Source organism: Cydia fagiglandana, chromosome 11 (assembly GCF_963556715.1).
Source record: "Cydia fagiglandana chromosome 11, ilCydFagi1.1, whole genome shotgun sequence".
Lineage (NCBI taxonomy): Eukaryota > Metazoa > Arthropoda > Insecta > Lepidoptera > Tortricidae > Cydia > Cydia fagiglandana.
Genome location: NC_085942.1, coordinates 7648170 through 7671403, shown reverse-complemented (window position 1 = coordinate 7671403; position 23234 = coordinate 7648170). Strand labels below are relative to the sequence as shown.

Below are 23234 nucleotides of genomic sequence, written 5' to 3'. Positions count from 1 at the left end.
CATGGGCGAGTCCGACTCGCACTTGGTTGCTTTTTTACTTAATGATGGCAAAAGGTGGTTCGATTTACGCTAGCCCCGTTGTCGCCAATATGAACGTATTTGATTGCTAAAGTAAGATATCACTATAAAAAAGATATTTATTTATAATTTGGACACAACACATAATACATCTTAAATAGTTACGAAAGTAACTATCCGTCAAAACCCGTTCCTTATCGCTTCCGGTGCAAGTGCCCATAACACTCACGGCATTACCCCGCTGGATGGCTATGGACAGCCTCTGCACCAGAAACGATTCGGAGCGGGGATCCTCTCCCTTTTGCCTGAGTCGACGGCCTATGTCACGCACAAATTGTTTCGCGTCAGCACCCCAGCAGCCCGCCGTTTCCACCGCAAAAGGGACGAAAATATATTAGTACCTAGTGGTGAAAAGGTAGTGTAAATATCACTATTATCACTAATCTCCGTCATTCTAATAATACCTAGGCTGGGCTGACTCATGAAGTAGGTACCATTACATGACTGTTAATGGCTTAATCTCCCATTTCACGACCTTGTTTTCAATTAATTGATTATTAGATTGTTGTCGCATAGTTACAATAAGATGACAAATCGGTAAACTAAATATTTATATTATAACTAAATTCATGATTTTAATGTAGCAAATTTGTTTTCTATCCATTATATTGTATAAGTAGCGGATTCTGGCGCGATTAGGGCATATTTCCCTGGATTTGTAAAATAATAGAGAATATAGAGATATTAGCGAAACCAGACAAATCCTTACCTTGTTGTCAACAGGTGGCACCAGGCTACTTCAGGTGCTCCCCTGAAATAGTCTGCGAATTTAAAAACAGAACCTTTATTCAACCTAGGTATTAATATTAACTACCAAACAATTAAAGGTCACTGCAAAAAAATAAATTTGGTCGAGTGGTGCGTTATTACTGAAAGGTTGATTGGGTAACATAGAAAGACAAAAACACGCTATAATTGGACTTACGTTTGATTCCAGAACTGAAGGTGCCGACGGCCATGATGGCGCCAAGCGTGACGCAGCGCACCAAGTCGCCACGCTCGCCCGGTAACCTGCCCAGGAAACTACAGGTCAGTACAGATTTTTGCAAAAAATAACCTCTTTCACTTTCATGTAGGAGGGTCTTATCTTATCTTATTGTTTTCGGGGGCCCTTGCGGATACACTTCGACCCATAGGGATCTTTTTTGCCGTTACTCCCTTACTTATGTATGTACATAGGAGGGTCACTTTTGCTACGGCCAAAGGCGCGTTCCACCAGAGTACAGATGTGCAAGTAGCGGAAAGTTTCCAAAAAGCCGGTTAAAAGGAATATTCCACTAGAAAACCAAAGGAAACTTTTATTTTGGAAGTGGTCAATATTGAAAAAAGGATCCCGTACAAAAATTTAAGAAGATTGCGCAATTTCGCGACGGCACATCAGTACCGTTCTACACCAGATTATATCTTGCAAAAACTGTTTGATACCAGTCGGAAGTCTCAACTCAACATACACCTAGTACTAGGTGATATCGAGCGTTTCAGAATGATCCCTTTCGTTGTATTTCTAGGTCTCGATTATTCATCTACTGAAATTGAATCGACGGTTCCACTTTAGCATAGTTCTTAAAATACTAAATGATAAAGTCATTCCGACGACTTATCTCTAAGTGCAGTTCACTTTGTGTGGATTGACGTGCACTATCTAATGGCTGTCGAGGTTACTGGCGTTATTCAATTCAGTTGGAGGGCCTTAGCCTCGAAGAAGTTGGCATTCAGTTATATTGATAGGTAACAGCTCTCTAGAAGGGCGGATAACTAACATCGAAGGTACATTGACTCCGACAGTCGTCGGGCCTACCTGAGTTTCTTGCTTGAACTCTCTCAGATAAGTATGCTAGGTTTAGTGAACCAGCAATAAACCCTTACTAGATCCACTACGCTCTCTCACCCCAGATCAGCTAATCTCACTGGAGCGAAAACTCTATAGGATTTAGGAATATGTAGTACACATTAAGTCAGGGCGAGGACGGATCCTTGAATTCGAACCTTCGCACCACCCAGCCTAATAGGTAGCTCTAGGACCTACTGTATGAGCATTATGTACAGTCCAAGTCAGGATGGGCATTTTCACTTAAATGAACACCTTTAACAACCGGTTAGCAATCGTTACAAAACTGACGGTCAATATATGTCAAATCCCATACATTTGTGAGGAATGTCGTTACATATCGGTAGACTACGTTACTAAAACACGACTTAAGTCGCGCTTAAAAGTGCAAGTTAAATGAAAATGCCCGGATAAAAAGTGCTCTTGCCGAGATCCTTCCATGAATTATTAATCGATAACTAACCAGTTTACTTGTCGTTTTCCAGAACGGGTCGGAAGCGGGCCAGTCGGAGCCGACGGCGGACTCCAGTCCAGGCAATTCCATCTCTGACGTGGAAAACTTCGAGTGCTACGGCGAGGCCGACGCCGATGTTCCCGCCAACGCGTTAGTATCTTGGTATATTATAATCATTATAAGCCGGACGGGGACCAGAATTCGACGCTAAGTAACCTGTGGCCATAATTAACAATCATGTCGAAGGGGTGCTGACCTTCAGCACATCCTCTGCTAAAATTGGCTCCAAAGGGGGGGGGGACAGCACCAACCACACAAGAACGCAGTCCCTACGAAAACAATCCCCTAATAAATTCGCCTTTGTACTGCCTATCCTGTGCCATAAATTTGTATTTTGTACAATAAAGAGTTTAATACATACATACAACAAAACAGCTAGAAAGAGATTAGTTTGAGTCAACGTAAAAAGCATTAGAACGTTAACCAACCTTGTACCTATGTCAGGTACCAGTTTGTAGTGTGACATACGTCCCTAAAGACTAGGTCAAGCATTTCATGTCTGTCCTAATCCTAACAATACTTTACTGACTGTTTTTAGCTCTTTTTGCTTTGACATAAGGACTTTAGATAGTCAACTATAAACGTTACTGTTGGTAACTTGTATTTACGAGCAGAACCACATTTTCAACATCACGAATTGGTGTCACGTTTTTGTGTTTACGCCATGTTGCCCAAAACCACAGAATAAATAATAGTACTAGGTACAGGAGACTCACTCTCTAACAAAACGCGTCTGTCACGATCAGCACAGATATGGCCGCTAGGTGGCGACAGCGCCACGCGCGGCTTATGGCAAACCCCAAAATTGGGGTCGAACGGATGTACTTTTAGCTACCTGTAGCAAAGCGACGAAATCGCGGAGTGAGCCACGTACGCCTGCCAAAACAAAGTGTCGTGACTACTCCTAGTTCTAGCGTTTACCTACCTTGTTTAAGTTAGACTTGAATATCTAGTATTCATAGGATTGCTAGACCATCGGGTATAAGAGTATCTAAAGCGGGATTCACATTACGAAACTAGTGTACCTAATGCATGTTGAAATTAGTTTCACGAAAGTAGTTTCGATATATGCGAAAGTAATTTCTTGAAATAGTGTCGTGAAATTCACAGTGTCGCAGTGACCATGGCGCTATCGCTCGAAAAGATGGCACCATACCTTTGGCCCTGTGTCGAGTAGATGGCGTTAGTAAAAGGATTAGGATCAATGTTAAATGGCGTTCTAACTTCTAACGGTGTCGAAAGATGGCAGTAAAGTTACGGTGGCTACACAATTTTCTTTGACAATCCGCCTCTATTTCAAATTCTCTTTGCCAGAAGGATTTTGAATGCAAATAAAATAATGATCTTATTGATACGATGAGGACAGCTTTGCTTAGAGGATATAACCAACGGAGACGCCATGTCTATAATTTTCGGTACAAAATAGTCTGCCGTTTTTTGCGGGCGAGGGGCACATCAAATGTATACGTAACGTCAACATAGCCATGTCAGATAAACGTCAGTCCATACATGTGGTTGACATGTGGTTGACCATTGGCTGCCTTTTTTCGACAGAGGGGAACGCCTGTTAATGACCACTCCGTTGGTTATATTCTCTTAAGCAGGCCGCGCAGCCAAAATGCCAATCGCTTACGCTCCGTAGCGATCGAAACGCAACTGTCACTGTCGCGCTAATATGGAAGAGTGATAGAGAGAAATAATGCTTTTCGTTATCGAAGCGATAGCGATTGTAACCTTGGCTAGGCCGGCTGCTTTGCATAGTACAGTCAGCAGCTCAAGTTGCTAGGCGCTCGAGGTATTCTAAATTACCTTGACACGCTCTTATTCTCTTAACAATAATGTCGCGTCAAGATCATTTTGAACACCTGGCCCACTTAGCAATTTTTGCTGCTGACTATACGTAACGGGCCATAGTCACGCTTATTAAAAACAAACAAGTGCGAGTCGGACCCGCGCACGAAGGGTTCCGTACCAAAAAAGAAATCACGTTTGTAGTCACGTTATATACGAGGCAAACGAGCAGACGAATCGCCTGATGGTAAGCAATTACCGTCGCCCATGCCTGCAACACCAGAGTGGCTGCAAATGCGTTGCCGGCCTTTAAGATGGGAGTACGATCTTTTCATGAAGGTCTAAGTCGTATCGCTCCGGAAATACGGCGGGTGACAGTTCAATCCATATCATTCACACGGTTAATGACAATTTTAACACATTCAGCGCCAAGAACCCGACTCTGCCGGCCTAGCCAAGGTTACAATCACTATCGCTTCGACAACGAAAAGCTTTACGTCTCTCTATCACTCTTCCATATAAGTGCGACAGTGACAGTTGCGTTTCGATCGCTACGGAGCGCGTAAGCGATTGGCATCTTGGCTACGCGGCCTGGTCTCTGGTACACTGTTCGTAGCGACTACGCGCTCCATACGGCAAAGACGTGGCTACGCACTACGAGCGTAACCCGTAGCACTTAGTGGAAATCAACGTGTTAAACCTTATAGCAAAGATGTAAGGTCTCCCATTGGTCAGCTAAATGTGTTAACAGCAAAACGACATACCGCATCGTATATAGGTATTTGATAGATTATGTCCACCGCGACTTATTTTTAGTGGCGGTCGATAACAACTACATTTGTCTCATCTAATATGTATCAAAGGTACAATGTCAAGCTTATAGAGAACGTAATAGTTATTTGTTTTACAAGGGGGCAAAGTAGTTGTTTAACCTAAGCTCTCGTGCTAATATTGATACCCGAGCAAGCGAAAGATTCCGAAATTGAACCACGAGCGCAGCGAGTGGTTCGAAAAAGGAATTGAGCGTTGCGAGGGTTTCAAAGCACGAGGGTTAAACTAAAAATGCCCCCGAGTGAAACACAAAATTTTTCACCACGCCAACCCGAAGCAAATATTAAACGTAAAATATCAAACTAAATCAAATCCAAATGAATGTTATTAAATATTTATCATTCAAAATCATCATTTAAAAGTCAATTCTACCAACAAACATAAGAAAAAAACTCAAAATTTGCATTTGATTACTTTGCCTCACATGTGAATAAATGCGATTTTGCTATCAGTTTTTGAAGTGCAAAGTAAGCCTTTTCGGGCTGGTGTGGTGAAAACTAATATAATATAATAATGCCTTTAGCTTTGCCTTGAACTCTTTCTAGGTGTGTCTATCGATTGAATTTTAATATGTTATCTCTTTCAACAATTTATGGCTTAATGGATATTGGTGAAATTGAGTTTAAAAAAATAATTGAGATTAAACATTTTTTTTATTAGCCTGACATACATAGGTCCTACCAAAAAAAACCTTAATTAGTCTAAGTAACTATTTAGGTACTTTATACATTCCAATTAATTAACCTTTAGGACAAAATAAATAATAAACTTAAAGTTAAGTCAATAACTTTATTTCTGCAGAGATCAAAGCATTACACGTCTAAATAGGTACTCAACTGCGATGCGATTTAGTTTAAAATACATTTGCCTGACTTATTTACACATCAAACGCTGTTTAGATAATCCAGATTTCCTCATCATAAAGCTAGCTTATAAACAATACCTTAATGAATGATAGTTATGATCTTATGATGCATATTGCTAGGTCAATATACCCGTAAACATTAAATCAGAATTTATGTCTTCTTAGAGTTGTAATATACGCCACGGAAGTTAAGTAGTTTAGCGGTTAATTTCAAGTACCTGTTGAGTAAGATTAGCTATAAATTAACTTTAATATCTATTTCAGTGGTTACTTATAAATAAAAGCAAAATGCTGTTCTTGTAATATAAAGAAATAAGAAAATAAAAGTCAATGGCTGACTATTTTTCTAATAAACAGAGGTATACAAAGAGTTGATATGTAATAGAAGAGACTGAAGAGACATAAAATGTGGAGTACTTCAACCAATACTACCTTCAAGAAAACTGCGTATCTTAAGAACCAGCATCTCTCTTGCTACCTGTGTTGCAGGTGTCCCAACACCAGAGAGACACCATCCTGTAGTCTTGGTTTTACCATGTTTTACTTATTACAGCACATCAGTGGATCAGTGCCTCTATAATAGTTTTCCAAGATTACGAAATTTCTACGAGGGAAAATTTCGGAAACATCTCATATTTGTGTATAAAGATCTTTCCACTTCCAAAAATTGAAATGTCCATGAAATTGTACATGATATTTTGACCCTATTCATAGGATTGACAGGTAAAACTTATGCTAGCGCCGCGCCATCTGTACTTCGACCACCTCCATTTTGGACGTAGTTATATATTATGTACTTATGCTGAGAAAAACTTTAATTATCATTATTTTTCTTTTCCACAGAGTAGAAAACGGCAACCGGAGCCCCGGCAACCTGAACCGGCACTCTTGGACGCGGACGAGCCTCCGGCGGACGCAGCCGAGGTCAGTCCACAACCATCTTCAAAAATTACCTTTCGTAGACCTTAATATTACGATTATAAGCTTATCTTTGTCGCTTACTATAAGGACGAGATTTGCTTGTATCTTTATACTTATAACCTGTCAAAACGTCCTTATGGCAAGCGACGAAGTGGGACTTTTTTGCTTGGATACGACACATATAATTTGCTTGTTTTTATATTTCTTCTGTTTTCTTATGTTGCTGTTTTATTTCATTTGATATCGCCAGAGTTAACGAAAACTGCCATGAGTACAGATGTAGTGCGTAGGTCATTGTTTTCCATCGTACTTTCTCGGAAACGTTCGTATTCGTCATGCTACTTCAGTCAACCACAGTACTTTTTGTAGAGACTGACTGAAATAACAAGACACGTGAAAATACGACGAAAAATAATTATGCACTACAACACAACTATTTATGTGTTTTGTGGGTGTGATTTTTTTGGGTTATTTTATTGATAAATTATGGGGTAAATAGGTAAGTATGTATTAATCTAATATGGAAAGCAAACATTTCATTTTCACTGTCCTGGGTGCTTTTACTTTTCCGTACTTTGATTCTATATACCTCCATAGGTTTAATTAACTCCGGGATTAAATTTACTGAAAATCAAGCAGTAATTTAACAGTAGAAGAGGTGCAAAGTCTACAATAATTCGTGCCTCAAACTCGACATCTGATGTAGATGGCGCTGCACAGTATAGCCCCAAACATCACACTTCAACTTTGGTTTTCAACATTCAGTATTAGCGACATCTACAAGAAGGGATCGGGACCGGTTTTTTGCAAAAACTTTAAAATAACTAGCCGCCCAGAGACCTATAAAAAGGTCACCTGTTCCATTCTAATTTAAACTTTGTGTTGACAAAATAAAATTTCATTTTGCTTGGCAAGGTTTGACGTATGGGCGGCTAGAGGATATACATACTAATTTTGAATTATTTTGTACTAAATAAATGTAGGACTCGGTTGTGTTTTAGTTAGCGCTTAGTATTATAAGATTTCCCAATTAGAAATGAAAAATTTAACACAGAAAGAAATAATACCGGGTTCCTGCCTATCCAAAAAATATCGGTATCCGATCCCTGTATACTAGTTCGAACTGGGGCACGATTTTTTTCTTAGACCACACTTATTCTACAATAAATAACTGTTTGCCGAAAATGGATTTGCCGCTAATATCGAAACTTACTTAAAAATTGGCGTGATTTCGTGTGATTCCTTTTGGTGCACCGCTTGTTCGCTTACACTGTGTTTTGTCCGTAGCCACCAGGAGAACTTGCCGCACCGGCGATGGGGCTCCATGAGACAGTAAGCTATTGTTTTTTTTTTTTGCTTTTTCTGTAGTAAATTAATCAAGAGTATTTACTTCATCATATAATGCCGCGTGCCTGGACATTGTTTTACTACTACATATACCGGGTGTGGCCTGTAATATGAGCAAAAAATTTAACTGTAGGCTGTACTCCTCATACTGATCAACAATTGTTCAGCGACTTTTGAAAATAACTTGTAGTTTGATTTTTAATACACTTTAAAGGTTATTCAAAGACGCAATGTATTGCGAATTTTGTTATGTTTAAGGCTTGACAAGCAACGTCAATCACAATGATATGGCGTGGCGATGGCGTCCATTGAAGATAATATTTATTTTGTATGAAAAATAGGGAGTCTAAATACTACATAATGTTTAAAAGTTGTTGAACAAAAGTGTCACCGTTTGAGGAGTACAATCTATGTTTTAATTATTTGCTCATGTTACAGGCCACACCCGGTATACAGTATGGAGCTGATATGAAAATTGCCACTTAGAAAAGTTTCGGAAACTTCTTTCATATTTTTTATACGAATTTCGAAACGAAATTTTCCATTTTCAAAATGAAAGTTTGGTCTGTTTCCTTGGGGGTCATCCATTAATTACATCACACGTTTAGGGGGAGGGAGGGGGTCAAGAAAATGTGATATATTGTGGCATGGGGGAGGGGGGAGACACAAACTTTGTGACGTCACTTTAACTTCATCAGTAACCGAAAATTTATTTAAATTATTTTATTCGCTGTACATTTAAATAACAAAATATTAATAATACTTAGGTACTTACTTAATTCAATTTGGCGATTTCGTAGAAAAAATGTGACGTCACACTAGGGGGAGGGGTTTGCCAAATGTGACCAAGTGTGACAAGGAGGGGGGAGGGGTCAAAAAACCTAGAAATTCGTGTGACGTAATTAATGGATGACCCCTTGTGATATTTCCGAGAAATTTTTGGAAACTTTCCGCAATTAGCACTGTAAGAATGGCAAACCTATTTGTCAGTACAAAAAGGTGGGAAATTCAAAACTATTACGAGATAGCCCTTTCGCGAAAACAGACATTTAAGCCTTTTGCGTATGTAAAGCTTATTGCACAAGTATGTGTCAGCGATCAGGCAAGTTATAAATACCAGACAGGTAACATTTTCCATACGCAAAATGCTAAAACGCAAATGGTGTAAATATGGCCTACAACAATGATGGGGCACGCGGCGTTATATAGAAATTGTCAGTTTCCTTAATTTTTTACTCCCTGATTTTTCCATAGAACAAGAAAGCATAGAATGTTAACTTCATACATGTTTACAAAGCCCGCTTAAAATTAACGTCGATTATACCTCATAGTTCCACATATTGTGACAGATGGCGTTAATTGAGTCGCTTAACTTCAAACTCGGGTAAATCCATCTGTCAGATTATGCGATTTTGGTATTAAGAAAACGTAATAGGGTAGATATTTGCTGAGAGGGTCCAATGGATTTACCCGAGTTTGAAGTTAAGCGACACATTGCAACTTACACTTAGTGACATCTATCGAGTTGGCAATCAAAATGCTGCTAGTATTTCATGAGCAAATTGTCTTTGTCACTGAATTTATGAATGGCGAGTAGTTTTTTTATTTATAATTCTTCAATATGGAAAACTTTGCACGGACTTGGCAACAACATGCTTTGCTATAGCTAGATGTACCTATAATATAATAATATGTCAATTTTCTATACATATGATGTTTATAATAACACTTCCAATCTTTGTTCTGTCAAAGTCGGTGCCGTTAGCTTAGAGCCTTAGACCGACTCTGTGACTTTCTTTGCCTAATGCTTCTTTGGACCTTTCATAAGAGGCTTTGAATATTTCTGAAACTGCAGATACCTATACTTAATATTTTATTGTCCCATAATAATTAACTGTAAATATGTAGTTAGAATGTTTGTTAAGTGTAAATATGTTGACGTCAAAGATATAATATTATGTTTATACATTTTTCGCCGTGTTATAAAATATATTTTTGACGTCGACTGTATCTATACCTTCAGTGAGTGTCAGGGTTTGTTGATCAATTTTAACGTGGGTTTCTATTAATTTGAATTTATTTTCACTTACATACATACATACTCGTATATCACGCCTATTTCCCGGAGGGGTAGGCAGAGACCACGGATTTCCACTTGCTACGATCCTGACATACCTCTTTCGCTTCCTTCACTTTCATAACATTCCTCATACACGCTCGCCGGTTTAGGAATTTCTTTTCTGTGTTTATATATAAGAAAAAACGTATCATTATCATGATCACTGGTCTCATACTTTTGTGAAGTACATAAGTATACCTACAAACATTAGAATACATACATCTTCATAAAACTCATAAAATACACATGTTTACCACCAATTTAGTTTCGTTATTACCTAATCAACATAACAATATTTAGGTAAGTATATTTAAAACCCTATTCGCTCTCATTTCAGTAGCGTATAACTACTTGTTTATTTTGAAGCGTAGGTAATTAAGTACAAATGTTTATATTTATATTTAAACACCATCATTAAACTGCCAAACTCATAACAATTCAACTCGTTAAAGTAAAAGTAAAACAGAATAGTTTATACAATAGACTTTCACGCCGTATTGAGTAACGAAGGAAGCCAACACTATTGTTAGAATCAGAAGATAGATAGATCACAAATAGACAACTGAAGTGCGTGTCAATCGGCAGACTCAAATACAGAGACTAGTTGTCGGTATGACTTCCACCACATTAAATTTGCCATTTCAAAAGCCAATGCTTTTCAATTTTATCCTCTAGAGCTCTCAAAATAAGTGCTAGCGCATTATTCAGATAGATGCAAGAGCATTTGTCAGCAGTACTATTGTGTACTGGAAACAATGCACCCACCACTATTTTGAGATTGTCAATGAGTCATCGGCACGTCAGATTTAGATGTGATGTGAACGACAGACAGACAAATTGTGACAGGTTGGGCATTCATAAAAAAAATATGGGAAGAGATGAGGACCGTGTGGACTCATAGTTACGGTTATGGTTGTTACACTTATTACTGTAATTATAAACACACAATGCCCTTACCGTGATTCGAACCTGCTTCGTAGGCAGGGTCACTACCGACAAGGCTAGGAGGACGTTAAATACATACATACATACATACATACATATAATCACGCCTATTTCCCGGAGGGGTAGGCAGAGACCACGGATTTCCACTTGCTACGATCCTGACATACCTCTTTCCCTTCCTTCACATTCATAACATTCCTCATACACGCTCGCCGGTTTAGGGTGCTCTTGACCTGGCCTTTCTTCCCCGATCTGATCAGAAAAAGTCCGCCGAGGTCTACCCCTTCCAACTCCCACTTCCACTTCTCCCTCATACACTTCATATTTAAAACGACGTATAAATATTTTTAAAACGTGTACACCCGAGTTTTCCTGTAAGTACTTACAGTTCAATATAGAGACCTGTCAAGTCTTTTTTTTTAACTTATTGGTTCAATCCTGAAATAACCATCATGCGAACAGGCAAGGCAAGTTATTCTGTGTTCCATAATAGCCAATAGTTTCATCCTGATGAAAGTGATGACTTAGAATAAGAAAGGAACGAAGAGTGTCAGTCGGTTTCGATTTCACATTATGTGTGTATAGTTATTTACCTAATTTTCTGCTTGAGAGATTACGATCACGAAGAGTAATTTCTACTTTACTGCCAGACATGTGTTGACATCTTGACAGTAATATACAGTATGTAGATTGACGTTGAAATTGAAAATACATCTAGGTATTTTATAATGTAAACAAATTGTAGTGGTTAGGTAATAGTAATACCTATTTAGAGAATTAAAAATTAACAAAACCTGGCATCTTCGAGCAACACCGGCTTCCGACACGTCGGAAGGGAGGGGCCCAAGCGATATCTCACCGTACAAATCTTTCTGCCATTTTTCGCGGGGGGAAAGGTGCACACAGTCGCACTTCTCACACACTTACATACAAAATCCAATCTGTAATGACGACACTACAAATACATAGAATTAGAAAATGACGCACGTCAAAGACAAATCTTGCAAACCTCGATCTCTTTTTGTGTGCGGACGAGTGACTAGTGTCACAACACGCACACTAACACATTTTCGTTGAAGTATGTCATTGTATTCTGAGAGATGAGAAGTCGGATTTGTCGCTCGACCGATCCGCAATTTGTACTGAGCGAGCAAAATCGATAAATCCAACAATTACTTGAGACTAAAATATAATAATTGTATTTAAATGTAATTTAACGTATGATATGTAAAAAAAATATTACATGTGAAATGTAACACTTTCTTATTGTAATTTTGATGTCCCCGACCTATTTTTATAACAAAAAACCGAGCAAACAGGCATTTTTGTGCAGCAGTGTTCACGCGCGCGTCTGGACTCGGTCTAGTGAAAAATCCAAGTGCAACTAGTTTTATTACCCGCGCTAGATTAGATTGACGTGCTAATCTTGTACCTCGGCAGAGGGGAAATAGTGCGAATGCCGCCTCCCTTCCGTGTTGCTCGAAGCCTGGCATAAATAAAATCACCATTTCGTTGAATTACCTTTCCATTAGGTTTGGACTCAAATACGTGAGATTATTTAGTCCAAAAGTTTCTTCAATTTGAAATTTCAGCTTTCGCTGTAGAATGAAAAGAACTTTTTCAACATTAGGTACATTTCTAGAAACAGACACTAAATGGTTTATTTGGACTAAAAATGCGTTTACAGAGATAGAAGTAAGATAATGTTTAAATACGCATAATAGAATAAGAATAAGAATAAGAATAAGAATTATTTATTGCCACACACATACAAGAAAACTAAGACGATAAAAACAAAACAAACAAAAAAATTCACATGTTGAACAATAAGTACGTGTTGAACCAGCAACAATGAAATTAACATAGATTGACATTAATCGTTCTTATGTTATAAAACTTACACATAACAACCAATAGTGTGACAATAGGGATGGACTCAGCATTTGCTGTTACAGACTAGCTGTCACAGCGCTGGTTTTCAGTTCACCCCTAATTATACATATAAGACATTAAAATATAATAAAAAATAAAACAAGTGTTTTATTAAATCTGAGTACTAATAACAACTAAATCTAAGTTAATTGGCAAATGACGATGGCATGAGAAAAAAAAAAGGCGGGGGAAAAAATAATAATAAAACTATTAGCTAGGCAGGGCAAGACATGAAAACTTACTAGGTACTGTTCAATAGGTGTTTCAAGGGTGCTTAAGTATTCTTCTGTTTATAGATTTCAGTTTAGTTTTAAAAGTATTTTGGGACACATTATTTCTTAGAGGTGGAGGCAGATCATTCCAAATTTTGGCTGCTGAGAATTTAAAGCTCCCTCTATACCCAACAGTTTTGTGGTGCGGTAAAGATAATTTATTTTGTATTTTACTGCGGGTGTTCAAATGGTGCTCATCCTTTAACCAGTTAATTTTTTCATAAAGGTAATCTGGTTTCTTGGTTGTTACAGTTTTTTTTATAAGACAGGCTAAGTGCAATACTCTTCTGTCCGCCATTTTAAGTATACAGTTCTCATTAAGATACGGTGAGATGTGGGCTCTCTTCGGCACCGAGTAGCAGAATCGTGTGCACGCATTCTGTACTCTTTGTATAGCTTGGGCAGTTTTGGCAAATATTCTTGGTCCATACACTGCATCACAGTAATTGAACTGTGACAGGACAAGTGATTCCACCAACATTAACCTGACTGGCTCAGTTAAATGATTTCTTATGCCATATAGAATTTTCAGTCTATAGAACGCATTTCTAATTTTAGCATTGATGTGCTCGATGTAACGCAATTCCTCGTCAACTAACAGGCCCAAATTTTTCGCGGAGTGTACTTTATCGACCGCCTGTCCGTTAATGATTATATTAGGGTTATGGCTTGCGACACGATCACACTGATGCTTGGTTCCTATGACTAAAAATTTGGATTTCGTAGGGTTAAGAACTAAGTTGTTATTAACTGCCCACCGATATATAATATCTAAGTCCTCGTTAATTTGTTCTACTGCCTGTGCTGTCTCTTGTGGATCAAACGATAAGTAAACTTGCGTATCATCTGCATATAAATGAATAGAACAGTGCTTTAGTCTATTACTGAGATCAGCTGTAAAAAGAGTAAAAAGAATTGGACTTAGAATGGACCCTTGAGGCGTTCCTCTATTTACAGGTTTTACTGAGGATCGTACTTCTTGGCCCTCTTCATTTTCGGTTAGGACAAACTGTTCTCTATTTGAGAGGTATGAGTAAAACCATTTTCGTGCCGAAAACGAAATGCCATAATAAGACATTTTAGCCAACAAAAGATCTTTATTGATGCAATCAAAAGCTCTTGAGAAATCTAACAATACTAAAATACTACTTTTTCCATCATCTGATGCTAATAATATATCATCTGTGACTTTCGCGAGAGCCGTTGTTGTACTATGTCCGTTTCGAAACCCAGATTGTATATTAGGTAAAATGTTGTTATGTTCTAAGTATTTTGTTATTTGCGCACAAACTGCTCTTTCCACTATTTTAGAGAGAACTGATAAGATACTTATAGGTCGGAGGTCTTTATACGACTCTACATTTGATCCTTTAGGCAGAGGTTTTACTTTCGCTAATTTTCACTTTGTAGGGAAACATTTCGACGAAATGGAATTAATAATGATGGCCGTTATTATAGGTAGTGTTATGGGTAGGGTCATTCGTAACATTTTAATTGAAACTGAATCATCTCCACAAGCATTTGTTTGTATAGATCCAATTATTTTCAAAATTTCATTTTCCGAACATTCAGTTAAGTTAAATTCGTTACTTCCATATTTATTATTAATAAAGTAGTTATACGTATCTAGATCAGTATGGCCATTACCTGGTATATCAAGAAAAGAATCATTAATGGTGTCTGGATTGTTTAAGTGATGTGGTATACCGACATCGTTGGTGCCAAGTACCGCAGAACGTTTTAGGTAGCTCCACATTTTATTTGGGGTCTTTATATTATTATTAACATAGTGTGCGAAAAATGCTTTTTTTTCGCTGTCAATTGCCGAGTTAGTAAGATTACGCAAAGCTCTATAGTAATTACGATGCGTTTCCTCGCCGGTAGAGTTAGCTCTCATCAATGCTTTGTTCCGAAGGGACATCATAAGCTTAACGTTATCTGTGAGCCATGGTCGCGGTTTTTCTCTCACACGGACTCTTTTAATCGGCGCATGTTTATCAAATAATTTATGCAGCAAGTCATAAAAACAATTAACCATAGCATTAACGTCAACACATTTCAATACATCAGTCCAAGGCAAAATCTTAAGATCAGAATTAAACTCTAAATCATTAATCTTATTTAAAGGTCTATAATCGATAAAACGCTTAGTCTCTTTCGGTTTTTTAATGTTAAATTCAGAAATAATCAGAGCATGATCGCTCAAACAAGGATTATGGTAGACATTGACCCTTTGGCACAAGTTAGCGGAGTCCGTAATAATTAGGTCCAGAAGTGTAGCAGAGTGGTCAGTTATACGAGTGGGCTCCTGCACTATCTGTTGTAAGTTTAGCTGGGAAAGAAAAGTCAACAGTTCAGAAACGGATTTTTTCTCTGGATGTAGTAAATCTACATTAAAATCGGTTAGAATAAAAACATGGTTACAATGAGCAAAGGCACTTGCAGATTCGTTTAGTGATTCAATAGCATTTGCCACAGATAGCGCTTCAGGCCTGTAGGCTGAGCAAACGGCTATACGTACGCCACCCGGGAGCGACACCTCTAGCCATAGTTGCTCGAGCGTTGAGCACGGATGCGGGTACCGATAGAATAGATACCGATCAAGATCATACTTAATTATAAGCGTTAAGAAATAGAAAGTACGTCTTTTTAAATCCTAACTAGTGTAATTAGGTGCCATAAGTAGGTATTAACCAGTTACCACGATGCAAGCGAAACATCTGCGTCATAAAATTATAAGCATAATACTATAAAGAGTCAGTGCGGTTTTATAATAGTTAACATTGTAATATGGGGGACCTACATTGAGATAATTTTCTATAATAGGTATAAGGAATTGAGGAACCGGGACACATATGGTTTTATCTAAAATGAAAGACATATCCGAATAAATAATCCTACATGCACAACTAGATTTTTCCTGTTCGGTTGTATTTCTCATGACACACGCTAGATTAAAACTTAACATAATAGCAATGATCACTCCGTTCTATTCTAATATTTCTAAAAAGGGGCCCACTGATTAACAGTCCGCCGGACGGTATCGGCCTGTCAGTTGTTCGGGACTGTCAAAATTTTGTTCTAACTGACAGGCCGATACCGTCCGGCGGACTGTTAATCAGTGGACCCCTTAACGCATGACCGACGAATGTTAATCGAAATGCGAAAATCATGACAACTTCTTTAATTATTGCGGCACACTAACGTATATTTCCAGTTTGAATACATTTGCATGTGATCGTGTTTAGCTAATTAGCTTTCTTCCTTTAATATGCTGTGTGCATTTTATGAATGAAAATCCGAGTTGTGTAATGTAGGAATGAGAAATTATGGTGTGTATAAAGCGTTTAAAATGGTATCAGGAACTATTAGGTACTTTAGTCGTTCCTTAACAAGTTCCTATAATATTATGCTTATGTATTACATACATACTTATACACGTTAACCGTTTGGAGTCATTGGATATGTAGAACTGGTAGCCTAAAGGTATCAGTTCAGTCAGTGTCTCGTCTTTTTGGCTACTCACTCTATTTAAAAAATGCTACCTTTTTGTCTTTACCTTACGATCTCTACATATTATAGGTTAAATGTTATAATATCAATGAACCTTTAGGTCTTCACATAAGTATAAATTATACGTTTGAAGAAGCTGGCGAGCTCGTGATATTCAGAACACCGCATCACTTTACATAACTGATCCACACCCCAGCTTTCGTTACGTCTTGTAAATTGAAAAATCACATTTTGCCGGTTCTACTTCGGCGTATTCAGAAACGAAAATTTAACACCGATCTAATACCAATTCAATATGAATATGAGTACGCCGTCCGTGATCAACTGATCACAAACATATGCTATGAGCGCGCTGGGGCACGGATCCAACACATTTTCAATATCATTTTTACACGTGAAACGTGATGTACGTTTGAGAAAAATCGTCAGATTACTGTTTTCCTTTTGAATTTTAGCGTTGGTTTTGTTACGACACAACTCATGTAATTGTGGTTAGCGCTGGAAATCCGACTCTAACTGCAATAATTGCATACCACCTGACGTGATGAAAAGAACTTGCAATTTTTTCTTTATTAAACGGATAATTCGCTAAAAACAAAAGACGTGCCACGATTTACAAGAAAATACATTTAGCAACCAACTGAAATGTCTATTTAGGTACATCTAAAACGAGTAAGTAAGTAAATACTCTTTATTGCACCACAAAGAAAAATAAAATAACAGATTTACAGTGTAAATAATGGTAGCAAGGAGCCCATTTTATTTATTTTTTATTACAAATTAAACAACGTCTGGTCTTTGTTGCATTACCACCAAATCAAAAACTTAGGTAGCTCACTGTTGGAATAGCCTATCCACTATTACTTTGAAGGCCATAAATAAATAATAAATATTATGATATAGATACTTAAATACATAGAAAACACCCATGACTCAGGAACAAATATCTATGCTCCTCACACAAATAAATGCCCTTATAAGTAATTCGTTGTCTACCCAAGTTTCGAAACCAACTGAAACATCTAACTGAAACATTTCCAAATCGCAATAAACCTCTTTACAAAAGATGCGCATCACTGTTCGCAAACGAATGCCCGATGCATACAATTGATAAGCGATTGCACTGCGCTCAAGAAAATGCATTCGGCTTGCATTCGGCCAATCAAGATGTAAATAGCCGTCTAAATTTTACCGATTAGTATGGATATGGAGCATTTTGCAGGCCGCGGATTCTCTTCAAGAAAGTGAATGTTCCAGCCCGCTGGCGCTGGCGCCGCGTTCCGATGTTGCCCAACACGCGTGCCTCTCGTTAAACTAAGTCTGGAGTCAGTGTAATTAATAGACGCATGCTAACACACTTACACATGATTGGTTATTCCGGAGATGACCTATCAGGTAGACAGTGGCGGATTTGCAGTCTTTGCCGCCCTAGGCCCCAGGCCCTGTAGCCGCCCCTTTCAAGGCACCCATGATATTGTCTATATTTTGAGTTATTTCTTGTTACCGTCAGCGAATTTTTTGTCACAATTTTCTAGAAACATTTAGATCTAAGCAAATTTATCTGACCATATTTTTAGATCGTCACATTTTCATCTCATAACAAGAAAGTTAACCATCTCAACGATGTTCCCATACGTCTTCTCTTAATTGAAAATTTACGGCCGAATTTAGGACCAATAGGATTACAGTACCTATTTAACCCTTAATATAACAACTACAAAAATGGAGCCCCGCTAATCCGAACCATCGCTAATCCGGTGGTCCCTGTAGTCCAGACGGTCTGGACGCGGGCGCACCGACTTCGATATTCACGAAACTTTGTTTCTATATTAACTACCTAATTTAGGTAGATAAATCTAAAATACTTCATCATCGTCATCATTATCATCATATAAGCCAGAGGACGTCCACTGCTGGACATAGGCCTCCCCCAAAGAGTGCCACAATGACCGGTCTTGCACCATCCGCATCCAGTGGACTCCCGCGACCTAAAATACTTCGTGTGTGACAAATTATAATTACTGTTAATAATTTCAGCGTTCTTTACACTGGACCCATTTATTGTAAAGTAAAAAAACTTTATCATCGCATTAACTTTAAAAAAACTACGACCAAAAAACGGCCAACCTCGATACATTGACTCGTAATAAAATTGAATCGTGGGAGCGCATCGAAATACTGTACCATTTTAAATTAACCCTTTTCAAAGCGTGTTTTTCTTGACATATTTGAAGTTTGGAGTAGAGTCAATGACCAGCATCGCTCGTGATGTTTTGGTAACGAGACAAATAACAAAAATCGACTGGTAGTTTATTTTTAAAAAGATCCAGTCATCATGGAAGATTAGGGAAAATACGCAAACCGATAACCACGCGTGTCCACGTTTATTTTCATATTTTGTAGTGCATAAAACCGTAATGTACCTACTTCTTTCAATTATTCTCACCATACCAGTGTCACCATCTACAGTATGACTCTTAATAACTTAACTGTCTATAGGTGCACCTTATGCCTTTTGAAATAAGGTCGACCGATGGACAGTTAACAGTGTGAGCCATGGTATACCCCATGGACAATCTTTTTTACTTGTGTCTGATCAGAGTCAGAGACCAATGACGTAACGAGCAAATCTCGTGTCTCTCATTTGTCATGATTGCTGCGTGCTACACCTTATTATGTTGCCATTGACTTCGCCAAGCCGATGTTTATTGTTTCATCTCGTGTGTACTTGGAATTGCGTATAAATCTGTAGTGCACTGCCTTCTGAGAATCGCGGATTAGTTTCTAATTCTGAATTTAACAGCTCTAGTAGTCAAGCGATTATCCATCAGTCTGCATCGAAAGTAGAGGATCAGACTATTCCATATTCTAGCAGCTTCACAAAAAATACATTTTTACATATGTAGAATAATTAGACTGTGATAGAACAGACATCGCGCCTTCTGTCAATACGGTTACGTTCTAATGGTAGCACTCGTCTATACGTGATCATGAGAATGGTTATACCAGAGGCTGACTGTTCAAAAATGACAATCTGATATTTGATTGTCATTTTTGAACAGTCAGTTCTTACTCATCGAAAATAGAACACATGTTTGAAGTGCCGTATATGGGAAATATATATCCCTTAGCCTGGTAAATGGTTAAATAGTACAGTGTTAAAAACTGACGTTTATTTTATAACGTGGATAAATTCATCCATTATCTACTACGTTACCTTGGGTATATATAATCCTTATTAATACAGACCACACAGTTGAACCATTGTTATGAGAGTTTGAGCGCAAAATGACTTCAACCTTTGTACAATACTATTTATTATCTTTTCAAATCAATCAGTTTCCTGTATTATGTATGCAATCATTTACATATCCATCCGTCATCCTTTTGTGTATCCTTTTGTAATACCTTCCCAATGAAAATTTCAATGTATGTTAGCTATGTGCGAAGTGCACGGTGGGAAACTCAAAGTGATGGCAAAGGACAAGAAAAATGAGAATTTTAGTGCGCCTACATTTTTACATCTAAACATCTTTACATGTTTTTAGATGTTTGTGAACCCGACTGTACGTATGTTCGTTTTTTTTAGCATTAGAAAGAACTTCGCAGAAGTAAGCTTGTGGTTCCAAATCCGCCACTTTTAGCGGTAATAATTTGAAGTAAATTATATGTATTGACCATGCTACATTAGACAATTCAATAATTATTAACAATTAAAGAGCCTGATAAAAACTGCATGCTTGCTTCTGTGGAGTTCTTTCTAATGCTAAAAAAAACGAACTATACTATTTAGCAGCTGTCAAATAACTAAAGCCGACCACTGACTAACAGGCCGCCGGACGATATCGGCCTGTCAGTTAGAACAAAAATTTGACAGTTTCGAACAACTGACCGGTCGATATCGTCCGGCGGACTGTTAGTCAATGGTCGGCTTAATGCCTCTAATAGCCGAAGCAAATTAATTTAATTCTATGGATACTCGAAACTTGAGCCACATAACTGATATATCAATACGTGGACACGAAACGTATCGAACGACGACTTAGTCGTGATTGTTGGGGGCACAATTATTCGACCTAGATGCCTTAATCGATGGCAGATACAGGATGCCAGGATAACGGGACTGTGGCGGATGTAAAAACCTCGTAAAATCATCTTACAAGTTACTTTATTGCGTCTGTCTAGACATAGCTTAATTTATTTAAATAAATACTTAACGCAAAATAATCTACCTATGTAGGTATTTGTAAGGACGGACTTGAAATATGGATGTTTGTTGTTGTTCTATTACATCAAGCAAAAACAGTAACAGATTTATATGAAATTTGGCGCACACATACCTAGTTGATTTCTGCTATTTCTGGCTGAAAACATAAGCATTGTCATCTTTGTCTAAAGAGGAAGGGATGGAGTCTCTCATAAATGAGTTCTACGCGGATAAATTCACAAGCAAAAACTGAATTAAAATATATTCCATCACAAAATACTATGTTCAAGACCGTTTGTATAAAAAGCGCGTAATGACGCCACATTTGTAGTATTCGTGCCTGGCCTTATGGGCAAGGCAATTAACAATAGACCACAAAGTGTTTCGTAAACCCCATACAAAGTGCCCCCATTGTCACGGCGCTATCTGCGCTGATGCGCTAATTTGACAAAACCTACTACATTTTGACTTACATAATTTAATAAAGTCGGGGTTTCGCAGTTGTTGCCCATTGTGAATAATTGGTGCTTCGCGGCCACTGCCTACTGCCCACTGGTTTTGTTTGCATTTTATTAACAAGCGGTTGCCAGTCGGAGGTTTAATGAACCAGCATAACTGTGGACTGTGGAGTAATGAAACTGCGTTTATAGGGAGTACATTTATACTGGTTCTACTATCCTATCGCTTCGTCTGCGTTCGCATGTGATTGGAACTACGCCGCTGGCCGGTGGTCTGCCGTTTGTTGATGCGTCAGTCCCGCACAAACAACACTCGCGAACTGCCGTCCACGCGGTAAACAAATTCTAAATTCGAACTTCAAATTTGAAAAAGGAACATCGGCATCCGAAATAGTGATGTGCATCTGTTTTGCTTTTACGTTTCGCGTTGTGTATTTTGTGTGATGTCGCAAAACAAATTGTGTTCCTGTTCCATGTGACCGGTGACGGATCACGGTGAAAAATTCATTGAGTGCAACATTCATTAGTAAAGCTGGAGCGAAACGGTGTTTACATGCATTACAGAAAGCGGCCTTACAGGTTAGAGAAATGTGCTCATTAAGCAATAATTGTACTAATCGTAATTAGAGCCAAGCTGATTATAAGCAAGATACCTAATGCAATAAAATTGCAAGTTGTGCTCGCTTACTTTTTACACATTTAGGTAAATTCTTTTGTTTTTCTTGCCAAGTAGAAGTAAACAAACTGAATATACTTGATAACGTCACATGACATTGTGCAAACTGTCCGAAAGGCGCCAAACTCGACCAATCTAATTACCAAACTATTCATAACATCCTTGTAAACTGACCTTTCTTACTTTGTGAACGTTTTTAACAATTTCCTAAGTACACAGCGCCGCAGCTATTTTAGTTATTAGAGTGTTACCTAAGATATAAATTACCGTGATTATGTCCGATTGTTTAGCCACGGTGTTATTATATTGTCGCAGCACTGTGTAACAAATGACATACGCAACGTTTCTGACCGGCGCGAAGGTATTTTTATTATGGCCTGTATTGTTTGTTTACATCACTACGGTATGTGTGTTTCGTTTGTTGGGTAATATGGGTCACTCGTAGTAAATAGTTAAAAATGTATTACTTACTGCTGTGGCTCGTTGGATCTTGACCTCCGACACCAAAGACCAAAGCCGTTTCTGTCCAGTCGACGGCGCTCTTTGCACTCCGGCTCTCCAGTATATAAGAGAAGTTTAATTTTAATCCAATTTTTCATTTTTGTTTAATTCACACAACTTCAAAATTCCAACAATAACTATTATTTAAGTAAGAAACTATATTGTTAAGGTTAGAAAAATAAACATAGTAAGCTATAATTTACCTACGTAGTTACGTACGAATTGATACATATCATGAGATCCCGCCTAGGAGCAATTAAAATAGCGTGTGTGGTGTTAATCTATCACATTAACTATAATAAGTCTAAGTCTGCCAGTGCAGTCATTTTGAGCAATTTTCAGGTCTTAGACCTTGATGTCTAGAGGCAAGGGTTATTATACTTATTATATTGTTGCTTCAAATTGTAGAAGTTGTAAGACATTGTAGGGAATGTTA

At 38.1% G+C, this 23234-nt stretch overlaps 1 protein-coding gene across 4 annotated transcripts in view; it reads left to right on the top strand.

Annotated features, from left to right (window-relative positions):
* LOC134668835 (rab11 family-interacting protein 4) overlaps window positions 1-23234 on the top strand; it is a 146689-nt gene that overhangs the window by 60216 nt on the left and 63239 nt on the right. For 3 of the 4 annotated variants that reach the window (XM_063526305.1, XM_063526303.1, XM_063526302.1), the window contains exons 3-6: window positions 1016-1107; window positions 2392-2510; window positions 6751-6831; window positions 8116-8160. In XM_063526305.1, coding sequence (XP_063382375.1) covers window positions 1036-1107; window positions 2392-2510; window positions 6751-6831; window positions 8116-8160 — 317 coding nt within the window. In that variant the 5' untranslated portion in view covers window positions 1016-1035. The remainder of the gene's footprint in view (window positions 1-1015; window positions 1108-2391; window positions 2511-6750; window positions 6832-8115; window positions 8161-23234) is intronic. The other variant, XM_063526304.1, reaches the window with a different exon arrangement.